General features: G+C 32.0%; 1 protein-coding gene across 1 annotated transcript; it reads right to left on the minus strand.

Annotated features, from left to right (window-relative positions):
- Positions 1-2,397: 2,397 nt before the first annotated feature.
- Positions 2,398-4,318, minus strand: LOC131645779 (uncharacterized). The gene is made up of 4 exons (XM_058915990.1): positions 4,159-4,318; positions 3,784-3,886; positions 3,188-3,624; positions 2,398-3,080 (listed from the first exon to the last, which is right to left on the minus strand). The coding sequence occupies exons 2-4, from the start codon at positions 3,785-3,787 to the stop codon at positions 2,685-2,687; spliced, it is 837 nt and encodes a 278-aa protein (XP_058771973.1). The 5' UTR covers positions 3,788-3,886; positions 4,159-4,318; the 3' UTR covers positions 2,398-2,684.
- Between the last annotated feature and the right edge of the window lie 9,219 nt (positions 4,319-13,537).

A 13,537-nucleotide genomic window follows, 5' to 3' on the forward strand; every position in this document is an offset into this window, starting at 1 on the left:
TATACCAGATGGATGTGAAGAGTGCTTTCTTGAATGGATATTTGAATGAGGAAGTCTATGTAGAACAACCTAAAGGTTTTGCAGATCCAAACCACCCTGATCATGTATACAAATTAAGAAAAGCTCTTTACGGTCTGAAACAAGCCCCTAGAGCTTGGTATGAGAGACTAACTGAGTTTCTTACTAGCAATGGATACAGGAAAGGAGGGATAGATAAAACTCTCTTTGTTAAAGATGAAGGAGGGAAGATTCTGATAGCTCAAATCTATGTGGATGATATTGTATTTGGTGGGATGTCAGACAAGATGACTAGACATTTTGTTGATCAGATGCAATCTGAATTTGAAATGAGTCTAGTTGGAGAATTAACCTATTTTCTTGGGCTGCAAGTCAAACAGATGGAAGACTCAATCTTTCTCTCTCAGAGCAAGTATGCTAGAAATATTGGAATGGAAAATGCTTCTCACAAAAGGACACCAGCACCTACCCATTTGAAGCTGACCAAAGATGAAACGGGAACCAGTGTTGATCAAAGTCTATACAGAAGCATGATAGGAAGTCTGCTGTATCTTACAGCCAGTAGACCTGATATTGCCTTTGCTGTTGGGGTATGTGCCAGGTATCAAGCAGAACCCAAAACCAGCCATATCAATCAAGTCAAGAGGATCCTGAAATATGTGAATGGTACTTGTGAATATGGAATGCTCTACTCTCATGGGTGTGAACCCATTCTCACTGGATATTGTGATGCAGACTGGGCAGGAAGTGCTGATGACAGAAAAAGTACTTCAGGAGGATGTTTCTTCTTGGGTAATAATCTTATTTCATGGTTCAGCAAGAAACAAAATTGTGTGTCTCTGTCCACTGCAGAGGCAGAATACATTGCAGCAGGAAGTAGTTGCTCTCAGCTTGTTTGGATGAAACAGATGTTATCAGAATACAATGTCACACAAGATGTCATGACATTATATTGTGACAATTTAAGTGCCATTAACATTTCAAAGAATCCTATTCAGCATAGCAGGACCAAGCACATTGATATTAGACATCATTACATTAGAGATCTTGTTGAAAATAAAACAATTGTCTTGGAACATGTTGCTACAACCCTTCAACTAGCTGATATTTTCACAAAAGCCTTGGATGCTAATCAATTTGAAAATCTAAGAAGCAAACTAGGCATTTGTCTTTGTGAAGGATTATAGCAATTAATTGGGTGTGGGATCAGCACTATTTCTTTCTTGACTGTCAAGGATACTCTGCTGATGGTGGTAATGATCATTCTGTTGGTAGTGATGGCTGAGGAGGGTGAGGATGCTCGGACTAGTAGCTTCAATGATGTGGAGATGAGTAAGGATAATGATTCTGAAGTGTAAATCTTCATCTGTTGTTTGGCTTCTTTTGGGTAGATATTAAGTGAAAGGTGTAATATTGAGTTGTATTACCTTGAATTAATATTACTTATAGTGGACTTCCTCCCTGGCTTGGTAGCCCCCAGATGTAGGTGTGTTTGCACCGAACTGGGTTAACAATTTTCCTGTGTTGTTTACTGTTTACTCTTTGTTCATTTGTTTGAAAACATTCAGATAATGATGTCGTGACATCCTGTAAGACATCGCGAGTCTGAGTCCAGAATTTCAATACTCACAAAACCTACAAGTTCAGATCTTATTAAAATAATAAGTCATATCCTCACCTTGGGACTTGTATAAGCTCTCCATTTTCAACTGGTCCATTGTTAAATAGTATTTTTAATTTTTTTTTATATTTTTGTGATTATATATTAATAATAATACTGGCTTTAAACTAAATTAAAATAATTAGGAGTTAAATAATTTTTGTTATTTAATTATTTTATTTATTTATTTTCTTGATTTTATATTTTTGTAAAAATTTGAGTGTTAAAAAGGTTATTGTTGGAATCTATTTCACTAAAAATATGGTTAGAGCTACAAAGAAGAGTTTATTGGAGGTTAAATAAAAAAATTAATGAGTCAAGTCTTTATTTATAGAGGAAAAAATAATAAATTTTGGTGAAAATAAAAAAAAAATTGATCTACTATAAGATAATTGATTCCAAATAATTAAGGTGAGATAAAAATCTAAATAATCACAAAAACCAATAAAATTTTGTTAAGTATTTTCAACAACAAATAGGGGTGTACATGGTTTGAATTGGACGGAGTATGACCTAATCCATTACCCAATGGATTAAGTTCGTTATCAATCCCACATTTTCATTATCATTCGAGGGTTGCGTTTCAAATAAAATAGTAATAATTTTTTTTCAATTTAAAAATATTGTAACATAATTAAATACATATACTCATTTCTAACATACAAAATAAATTGTAACATAATTAAATACATATACTCATTTCTAACATACAAAATAAATTATCAAAACCGACTCATTCATATATATGGATTGGGTCAACGGATTACAAAACTCAAACCCGATACTTCTAGTAATTTATGGGTTGATTTGAATTAGCGGATTCGTGGGTCAACCCCCACCAAACACCCCCCTAGTAACAAATATTTAGAAATAAGGATAGAGCGATTTTCTCGCCATCTCATACATGAACCACTTACATACATAACTCCAACCTATAATTAATAGTAGGGTACTTTAGAAACGCAGCAAGACTAATAGCTGTTCTTCTTTCTTTGTTTTATGGAAATCAATCCCATTCTTCTTTGTGGCCTCTTCTTTCAAGAGCTCCAAGACTGTTCTTCTCTCTCTTTTTCTTGTAACTCTCATTTTTCTTGCCTCTTTTTTCATCAGTTCCATGGCTGTGTTTCTTTCTCTTTTTCTTGTAACTCTCATTTTTCTTGCCTCTTCTTTCATCAGTTCCACGGCTGTTCTTCTTTCTCTTTTTCTTGGAACTCTCATTTTTCTTGCCTCTTCTTTCATCAGTTCCACGGCTGTTCTTCTTTCTCTTTTTCTTGGAACTCTGATTCTCCTCATCTCTTCTTTCATCTGTTGTTTCATCCATTCTAGTTGCAGCATCAAATCGATCTTGTCTGCCGGATAAATATTGAAAACCCATTATAAGTAACACATCGTTCCGGCTCATCTGTTAGTAGAGAAAGATAGATATAAGCACATAGCAAATAAATTTGTGAAACTTGTTTCAAGGGCAAAGCAAATAAACTAAGTAGAGAGATGTGAAGAAATACTTGCCTGGTCAGTTATGCCATTAAGGGCTGGCCTATACTCTTCGTAAGGATATCCCAGTACATCAGCTAATTTTAACAGTGATAAAATGCGTTTGTCAACTGATCCTTCAAGTTTCTTATCAACTGAACTATCTGAGCTGTGTGAGCTTACTGAGCTATAACCATTATCCGAACTATCTGAGCTATCAGAGGTTTCCGTTTCCGAGCTATCGGAGCTATCCGAGCTATCTGAGTAGTGTTTTTTAGAAAATTTTCTTTCTGACCTACTCTTATGGCGGTGGGAACGAGGCTTATGGCTTTGGGAATGGCCCTTGTTAGCACGTTCTGTTAATTTAGTGCAGACCTTATGGCAGTGGGAACGGGGCTTATGGCTTAGGGAATGGCCCTTGTTAGCAAGATCTGTTTGCTTATGGCTTACGGGATGGCCCTTGTTAGCAAGATCTATTAATAGTTTAGATGAAATAAAGTGTGAGAGCACAGCAAAGAAAATAATGGAGAATGAATTTCGCAAAGATTATGTATGTAATGTGAGTGGACTAACAATAAAAAATAAAAAAAAAAACAAATAATTGGTTTAATAAGAGAAAAGAATTGAGTTACCCATTGGAGATGAGATTGCTGCTGGAAACTTTGGAGATGAGATTAGGATTAGTTGCTGCTGGAAACTTTGCTTTAAACTCCAACAGGGCAGAGAAGAGCACCGCTAATAAGAAAAAACAAAATATAATTAGTGTCTTTAATTTTATCAAAATAGAGTCAAACAATCATCACAGAACATATTTTTGAAGGATAAATTTCATCAAAACAAACTCAATTTGTCTCCAACCCCGAGAAGATTTGAATATTCCATCTAATATATTACAATATTTGAGGGATTAATTTCACCAAAACAAGCCTCAATTCAAAGGTTTTAAACCCTAATCCCCAAATACATGAAGAATATCATATGAATCGCGAGACAAAACAGATTCCTACCTGAAAATACAAAATCAATAGACGCCAAGGTGAAGAAGACAACGATCTCTGAGAAAACGCGTCTTATCCAATATTAGAAACCCTAAAAACAATTGTGATATATAAACACACAACACCAGCATGGCATAGTGGGTTGCTGGGTTAACCGGCCCAATAGAGTTTTATTGCTCCACACAAGTATACGAGATTTTAATTCTAATTCTCATCAATAGTTGGATCCAAATATTTTATTTTTTATTTATAATAAATTATATTTATTATATTATTTTTATAATATTCTATAAATATAACCAATCTCAACATCCAAATAATATAAACAAATTATTCTCATCTTTCTCTCTTGTCTTTTATCTTCTTTCTTCTTATTTTATAATAATAACCTTGTTCATTTTAATTTTTATAAAACAATCTTTAGTCAACCCGTACTAGTGTCAAATGATGGAATTATGACGGCACAATCCAAGTAAAATATTCTTAATTTTTCAATGGTACATCATCTTCTCTTTTAAACAAGATCAAAAAAAATCAAATATAAGGAACCGCACATAGAATCTAGATCCTCAATTCATTTACACTTTATATGAATTTATAGAACTGAATAAACGATATACATTGACCGTGTAAAATGATCGTATACTATCAACAAATCACAACTATTTTGAATACAATAAAGATAACAATAATCCAAACTTCCAAAACATGAGTTCAAGTACCCACAGTGCTACATGATTAGAGCATGGACTCAATACCTAAATCAAAATGAAATAACTGATAAGCTCCTCGGTTAAATCCTCATACAAGCACGCAACTCGTCGGAACCTGCGCGATGTCGAATTGAACATCATTCAAACAGAAGGGTGAGAATTCACATTATAATGAATACATATTATATATACAATGAATATAGTACACTACAATCCAACAAATTCATCACACTTCATAATTTAATGAGTTCTACAAATATTGCACATAACACAATTCTGCAATTATCACATAAGCACACATTAATCCAAATATCACATAGTAAAATCAATGTGACTCCAAATGCAATTAATGCGACTCATGCATGTGGTACCATGTGAACATCAAGCTCACCGCTCTCGATTCCATTTTCAAGAACCAGAGTCACGTTTTCGATCCGGACAAGACCAAATCCCTCGAAATATGAACATATAGTCCACCGCTTTCGATCCACAAAGGAACAAAGCCACACCTCTATTTCCACACAAGGATCAAAGCCAACCGGAGTATCATCTTCCCATGAATGCATGTGCAACAAGACTCATAATATATGAAATTAAGATTATCACACAACCTTAATTATCCAAGCATATCACAATAATTTGCACAATTCAAATTATCCACCAAAATGTTGCACAACACAACAATGCATAACAATTAGCATTTATCAGTTCCATATATCACAATTAGCACATTGTCATACCCCAAAATTTTCCCTCCATATTTCAAAGTATTTTGATTCATGTTTTCTCCTCAAGCTCCAACTGCTCAAGACTACACAAGAATTGGGTACACCTATCTTTCTCATAAACAACAAGTCTCTAATTAGGGTTTTGATACTTTTCAGAGAAATTGAATTGCTGGGACCTCAAATGGACTTCATAGATTCCCACATGTCTCAAAGTATCTCCATGTCAATTTTCAAGCCTTATAACACAATATTGCTCAGTCAATTACTCAAATGATCAACAGTCGACTAGTTTTACCTAAAAGTCAACTATGGTAAAAATACAGTCAAAAGCCAAGATCTTTGGTCAACATCAAGGATTGGAGGTATATTCATTATTTGATCAAGGTTTGGTCATGATTCATCCAGAAAAGCTCAGAGATCATCAAAAGTCGAAGTTTCTAAATAAGGGTTTTTTGAACTAAAAGTCAACTGAACTTTGACCAGCCATAACTCTCACATGGTTCATCATAAATTATCCAATCAAACTCTATTCTCAAGAAAATCCAATTCTTTACAACTTTGATGTTGGGCTCAAGACTAAGAAATGCTTCAATTTAAAGATAGGTTTTAGAAGTCAACAAAACGCCATTTTTTGTCAGGAGGCATATCATCAAGATAAAATATCCAAATGCAAAACATGCTCCAAAGTAGGTTGTATAGGACATCTAGGGATTTCCAAAAAGTACAAGATCATATCCATGTGATAAAAATTGAGTGAGTTATTATTGTTGCAAGTCGGGAAAAATTGGAAAAGGGCGTGAAACCTCAAATGAGAGTTATTGAATTTTTGAGTAATGGGCCTACATTTTTGGACTTCCCACGTAATTACAAGCTTGCAAGAGGCCCATGAGTCAATCTTTATTTATTTTATGGTTTTATTTCAATTATTTTTTATTTTATTCATTTAAAATCAATTTAATCCAAATAAAATCATAATTTAAAGAAATAATATTCTATGAATCATCCTCATTCATTTATTCAGATCCAAATCACCATCCAAGGGCATAATAACGTGAAAAAAGGTGCATAAAATAGAATGGGACTTAAAATAGACGGTTTTGGTACAAAAATCATATCATATTTTCTTAAATAAAAACAAAGGATTTTTTCCAAGTTTTCAACCCTAAACCACCCCTCTATATATTCACAATATGAGAAAATTAGACAAAACTTTGCAAGTTTAATAAACTTCATGAATTTTATGTAGTATAGTACACGGAAATTTTACAAAATACCAATGTATCAAGTTTCATGAACTTTGTGACTTTTATGTAGTATAGCACATGAAAATCTACAAAAATATTAAAATTTGCAAGTTTAACGAACTTCGTGACTTTTATGTAGTATAGCACACGAAAATCTCCCAAAAGACAAAATTTTGCAAGTATAATAAACTTCAATAATTATATGTACTTATAGCACACGAAAATCTTCCAAAATACCAATGTATGCAAGTTTAACAAACTTCATGACTTTTATGCACTATAGCGCACGAAAATCTTCCAAAAGACTAAATTTTGCAAGTATAACGAACTTCGTGACTTTTATGTAGTATAGCATAAAAAAATATTCCTAAATACAAATGTATACAAGTTTAACAAACTTCATGACTTTTATGTAGTATAACAAACGAAAATCTTCCAAAATACAAAAAATTTCAAGTTTAATGAACTTCGTGACTTTTATGAAGTATAGCACATGGAAATCTTCTAAAAGTCCAAATTTCGCAAGTTTAACAAACTTCGTGACTTTTATGCAGTATAGCACACAAAAATATTCCAAAACACTATACTTTGCAAGTTTAACAAACTTCATGACTTTTATGTAGTATTGTACAGGAAAATCTTCCAAAATACCAATGTATGCAAGTTTATGTAGAAAAGCACACAAAAGATTTCCAAAATATTTAAATTTGCAAAACGTCGTGACTTTTATGTAGTGTAGCACACGGAAATATTCCAAAAGACCAAATTTTGCAAGTTTATCAAACTTTGTGACTTTACATAGTGTATAGCACACGTAAATCTTCCAAAAGACTAATGTTTGCAAGTTTACTGAACTTTCTGACTTTTAGGTAGTAGCACAAGGAAATCTTCTGAAATACCAAAATTTGCAAGTTTGACAAACTTTGTGACTTTTATGTAGTATATATAGCACACGAAAATCTTCCAAAAGACCAAATTTTGCAAGTTTAACAAACTCCGTGACTTTTACGTAGTATAGCACACGAAATACCAATGTATAAGAGTTTAACGAACTTCGTGACTATTATGTAGTATAGCCCATGAAAATCTTCTAAAATACCAAAATTTGCAAGCTTAACAAACTTCTTGACTTTTATGTTGTGTAGCAATTGAAAATCTTCCAGAAGACCAAATTTTGCAAATTTAACAAACTTCATGACTTTTACGTAGTATATATATATAGCACGCAAAAAATTTCTAAAATACCAATGTATGCAAGTTTAACGAACTTTGGGACTTTAATGTAGTATAGCACACAAAAATCTTCCAAAATACCAAAATTTGTGTATTATACGAATTTCTTGACTTTTATGTGGCATAGCAGATGAAAATCTTTCAAAAGACCAAATTTTGCAAGATTAACAAATTTCGTGACTTTTATGTAGTGTAGCACACGAAAACATTCCAAAAGATCAAATTTTGCAAGTTTAAGAAACTTCCTTACTTTTATGGAGTGTAGCGCACGAAAATATTCCAAAAGACCAAATTTTGCAAGTATAACAATTTTCATGACTTTTACGTAATATACAGCACACAAAAATCTTCCAAAGACAAAACTTTGCAAGTTTAATAAACTTCATGAATTTTAACTAGTATGGTACACATAAATCTTCCAAAATACCAATGTATCCAGTTTCATGAACTTTGTGACTTTTATGTAGTATAACACACAAAAATCTTCCAAAATATTAAAATTTTCAAGTTTAACAAACTTCGTGACTTTTATGTAGTATAGCACACGAAAATCTTCCAAAAGACCAAATTTTGCTAGTATAACAAACTTCGTGAATTTTATGTACTATAGCACACGAAAATCTTCAAAAATACCAATGTATGCAAGTTTAGCGAACTTCATGACGTTTATGTAGTATAGCACAAGAAAATCTTACATATTATTAAAATTTGCAAGTATAACGAACTTCGTGACTTTTATGCAGTATAGCGCACGAAAATCTTCCCAAAGACTAAATTTTGCAAGTTTAACAAACTTCGTGACTTTTGTAATGCCCGGAAATATGATTATTTGCTTAATTTAGTCGTTACCGACGTTTATTAAAATTTGCGCGTCTTGAGATGATTTAGTTGGTATTAGTTCGAGATAGAGGATCGATATTTAGTCGGAAATTTTAATATTTTTAGTATTAATAATATTAAGGAGGTAATATGTAACGTTTTGGGAATTTTCCGAGTAATTAAGTCCGTAATTGTGACTTGGTTAATATTTTGGTTGAGAATAATATGTTTTTACCAGTAGGATATCTCTGGATATAGTATTTTAAATTGTTTTTTAGTTAATGAGCTTATTGGGCCTATTTTGGCTAAGTGGAGATTAGTGAAGGGGGTGTTAGTTACTAAGCCCGATATTATGATAAAATTAGGTTTTTAGTGTTAGTAAGAGGAAGAGGAGATGAGAGAAAACCAGAAAAATAGAAGGCATTTGGAGGAGGCTAGGTCTTGAAGAGTAGAGCAAGCTTAGAGAGATCTCAATCCAAGTGCTAGTGTTGTAGAGTTTTCTTCAATCAAAACAAGGTAAGGGGTGGGGTTCTCTTCCTATAATGGGGCTTATGAACAATTGTATGTTGGGGATTTAGAATTTAGGTTTTTATGTTAACTTGTTTTACTGTGTTAGCTTGTTCTGTTCTAGAAAATTAAAAAAAAACTGTCATTTATAAATTATTGTTGTTCTGCTGAAATTTGTCGTTACTTGAAACTGTTTGTTGCTATGAATTGATTCTTTTGCTAATGGTATCGACTGTTGATTTGATGAATTGTCTGAATTGTTCCGTGGTTATATGAAGTTATTGTATTATGTGTGAAGTGTTATTACCTTTAATAATTGGTAATAATTGTGATATCAACGTGTGCCTTATGACCAATACTTTGTGAAGTAAATGATGATGATGATGTTGTGTGATGTTCAGTTCATTGAGTCGCATACATTTGCATATATGTTGTGACGGCCTGGATTGACAAATTAGTGAGGAAGGCTTATGCCTTGTGCCTCTAAATTGGCAATTGGTGACGGGGGCTTAAGCTCCAATTGGTACAACATGCATATGCACGAGTCATGTCCCATGTGTCTTATGTGATTTATATATATTGTGACTTTATGATGATTGTATTTTTGTTACTTGCTAAATGATATGATTATGTGAAGATGTGAATTTGTGAGTTAATGAATAGAATGATGATATCAATACTTGTGAATGCGATTAACCGAATATGTCTAATTTCTGATATATAATTTATCATACGCTCAATTATATGAATTGATATCTCACCCTTTCTTTGTTTCAATGTTGCCTTTATATTGGTAACGTGCAGGTGATTCACATTGAGAGGAGGTTAGCCGAGTTGGTCTTGAGTCATTATCGCTCAGATACCTAACACTCGGGGAGACGATCGCGTTGAATTCCTTTCTTTTGATTTATTATGTTTTGGCAAATACTTGAGTTGTCTTTTGGAGATTGCCACTTTAATTGTGTTAATTGTTGGATTATGATACTATGAATCTTTGAACTAATTGTAGAGTTTCCGTTGCACTTCTATGGAAGTTGTTTTATGTTAAAGACTATCATTTGATATTGTCGGTTATTTCGTATTTTGTGAATGCTATGTATCCACTTTATACAACAAGGTGATTTGTCTTCGTGAATGAATATGTGTACCTCAATTGTTTCATTTGTGAATTTCTATACTCTGATTTTATTTAAATTCCGCGAGTAGAATTGGGGTGTTACAACTTTTATGTAGTATAGCACACGAAAATCTTCCTAAATACAAATGTGTACAAGTGTAACAAACTTCATGACTTTTATGAAGTATATAGCACACGAAAATCTTTTAAAAGACCAAATTTCGCAAGTTTAACAAACTTTGTGACTTTCATGTAGTGTAACACACAAAAATATTCCAAAAGACCAAAGTTTTCAAGTTTAACAAACTTCGTAACTTTTACGTAGTATATAGCACACGAAAATCTTCCAAAAGACTAAATTTTGCAAATTTAACAAACTTCATGACTTTTATGTAGTTGTACACGAAAATCTTCCAAAATACCAATTTATGCAAGTTTATGTAGTATAGCACACGAAAATTATCCAAAATATTAAAATTTGCAAGTGAAACAAACTTCAAGACTTTTATGTAGTGTAGCACACGAAAATATTCCAAAACACCAAATTTTGCAAGATTATCAAACTTTGTGACTTTTACGTAGTGTATATAGCACACGAAAATCTTCCAAAAGACTAATATAAGCAAGTTTATCGATATTCTCGACTTTTAGGTAGTAGCACGCGAAAATATTCTAAAATACTAAAATTTGTAAGTTTAACAAACTTTGTGACTTTTATGTAGTATAGCACACGAAAATCTTCCAAAAGACCAAATTTTGCAAGTTTAACAAACTTCGTGACTTTTACGTAGTAAAGCACGCGAAAATCTTCCAAAATACCAATGTATAAAAGTTTAACGAACTTCGTGACTATTATGTATTATAGCCCACGAAAATCTTCTAAAATACCAAAATTTGCAAGTTTAACAAACTTCTTGACTTTTATGTTGTGTCGCAATTGAAAATCTTAAAGAAGACCAAATTTTGCAAGGTTAACAAACTTCATGACTTTTACGTAGTATATATATATAGCACACGAAAATCTTCTAAAATACCAATGTATACAAGTTTAACGAACTTTGAGACTTTAATGTAGTATAGCACACGAAAATCTTCAAAAATACCAAAATTTGCCTATTATACGAATTTCTTGACTTTTATGTGGCAAAGCAGACGAAAATCTTTCAAAAGACAAAATTTTACAAGTTTAACAAATTTCGAGACTATTATGTAGTGTAGCACACGAAAGCATTCCAAAAGATCAAATTTTGCAAGTTTAACAAACTTCGTTACTTAAATGGAGTGTAGCGCACAAAAATATTCCAAAAGAACAAATTTTGCAAGTTTAACAAACTTCATGACTTTTACGTAGTATATAGCACACGAAAATCGTCGAAAGACAAAACTTTGCAAGTTTAATAAACTTCATGAATTTTATGTAGCATAGTACATGGAAATCTTCCAAAATACCAATGTATCAAGTTTAACAAAACTTTGTAACTTTTATATAGTAAAGCACACGAAAATCTTCCAAAAGACCAAATTTTGCAAGTATAACAAACTTTGTGAATTTTATGTACTTATAGCATACGAAAATCTTCCAAAATACATATGTATGCAATTTTAACGAACTTCGTGACGTTTATGTAGTATAGCACAAGAAAATCTTCCATATTAAAATTTGCAAGTATAACGAACTTCGTGACTTTTATGCAGTATAACGAACGAAAATCTTCCAAAAGACTAAATTTTTCAAGTTTAACAAACTTTGTGACTTTTATGGAGTATAACACACAAAAATATTCCAAAAGACCAATTTTTGCAAGTTTAACGAACTTCGTGACTTTTACGTAGTATATAGCACACAAAAATCTTCCAAAAGATTAAATTTTGGAAGTTTAACAAACTTCATGACTTATATGTAGTATTGTACACGAAAATCTTCCAAAATACCAATGTATGAAAGTTTCTATAGTATAACCCACATAAATTTTCCAATTATTAAAATTTGCAAGTTTAACAAACTTCAAGACTTTTATGTATTGTAGCACACGAAAATATTCCAAAACACCAAATTTTGAAAGATTATCAAACTTCGTGACTTTTACGTAGTGTATATAGCACACGAAAATCTTCCAAAAGACTAATATATGCAAGTTTGTCGATATTCTTGACTTTTAGGTAGTAGCACACGAAAATCTTCTAAAACACTAAAATTTACAAGTTTAACAAACTTTGTGACTTTTATGTAATATAACCAGGAAAATCTTCCAAAGGACCAAATTTTGCAAGTTTAACAAACTTCGGGACTTTTACGTTGTAAAGCACGCGTAAATCTTCCAAAATACCAATGTATAAAAGTTTAACAGCCTTTGTGGCGATTGTGTAGTATAGCTCACGAAAATCTTCTAAAATACCAAAATTTGCAAGTTTAATAAACTTCTTGACTTTTATGTATGCCGCAATTGAAAATCTTCCAGAAGACTAAATTTTGCAAGTTTAACAAACTTCATGACTTTAACGTAGTATATATATATATATAGCCGACGAAAATCTTCTAAAATACCAATATATGCAAGTTTAACGAACTTTATAACTTTAATGTAGTATAACACACAAAATCTTCCAAAATACCAAAATTTGCCTGTTATACGAATTTCTTAACTATTATGTGGCATAGCAGAAGAAAATCTTTAAAAAGACAAAATTTTGCAAGTTTAACAAATTTCGTGACTTTTATGTAGTGTAGAACACGAAAAAATTCCAAAACATAAAATTTTGCAAGTTTAACAAACCTCGATACTTTTATGGAGTGTAGCGCACGAAAATATTCCAAAAGAACAAATTATGCAAGTTTAACAAACTTCATGACTTTTACGTAGTATATAGCACACGAAAATATTCCAAAGACAAAACTTTACAAGTTTAATAAACTTCATGAATTTTATGTAGTATAGTACACGGAAATCTTGCAAAATACCAATGTATCAAGTTTCATGAACTTTGTGACTTTTATGTAGTATAGCACACAAAAATCTTCTAAAACAC

The sequence above is a fragment of the Vicia villosa genome, linkage group LG2 (assembly GCF_029867415.1).
Source record: "Vicia villosa cultivar HV-30 ecotype Madison, WI linkage group LG2, Vvil1.0, whole genome shotgun sequence".
NCBI classification, from domain to species: Eukaryota; Viridiplantae; Streptophyta; class Magnoliopsida; order Fabales; family Fabaceae; genus Vicia; species Vicia villosa.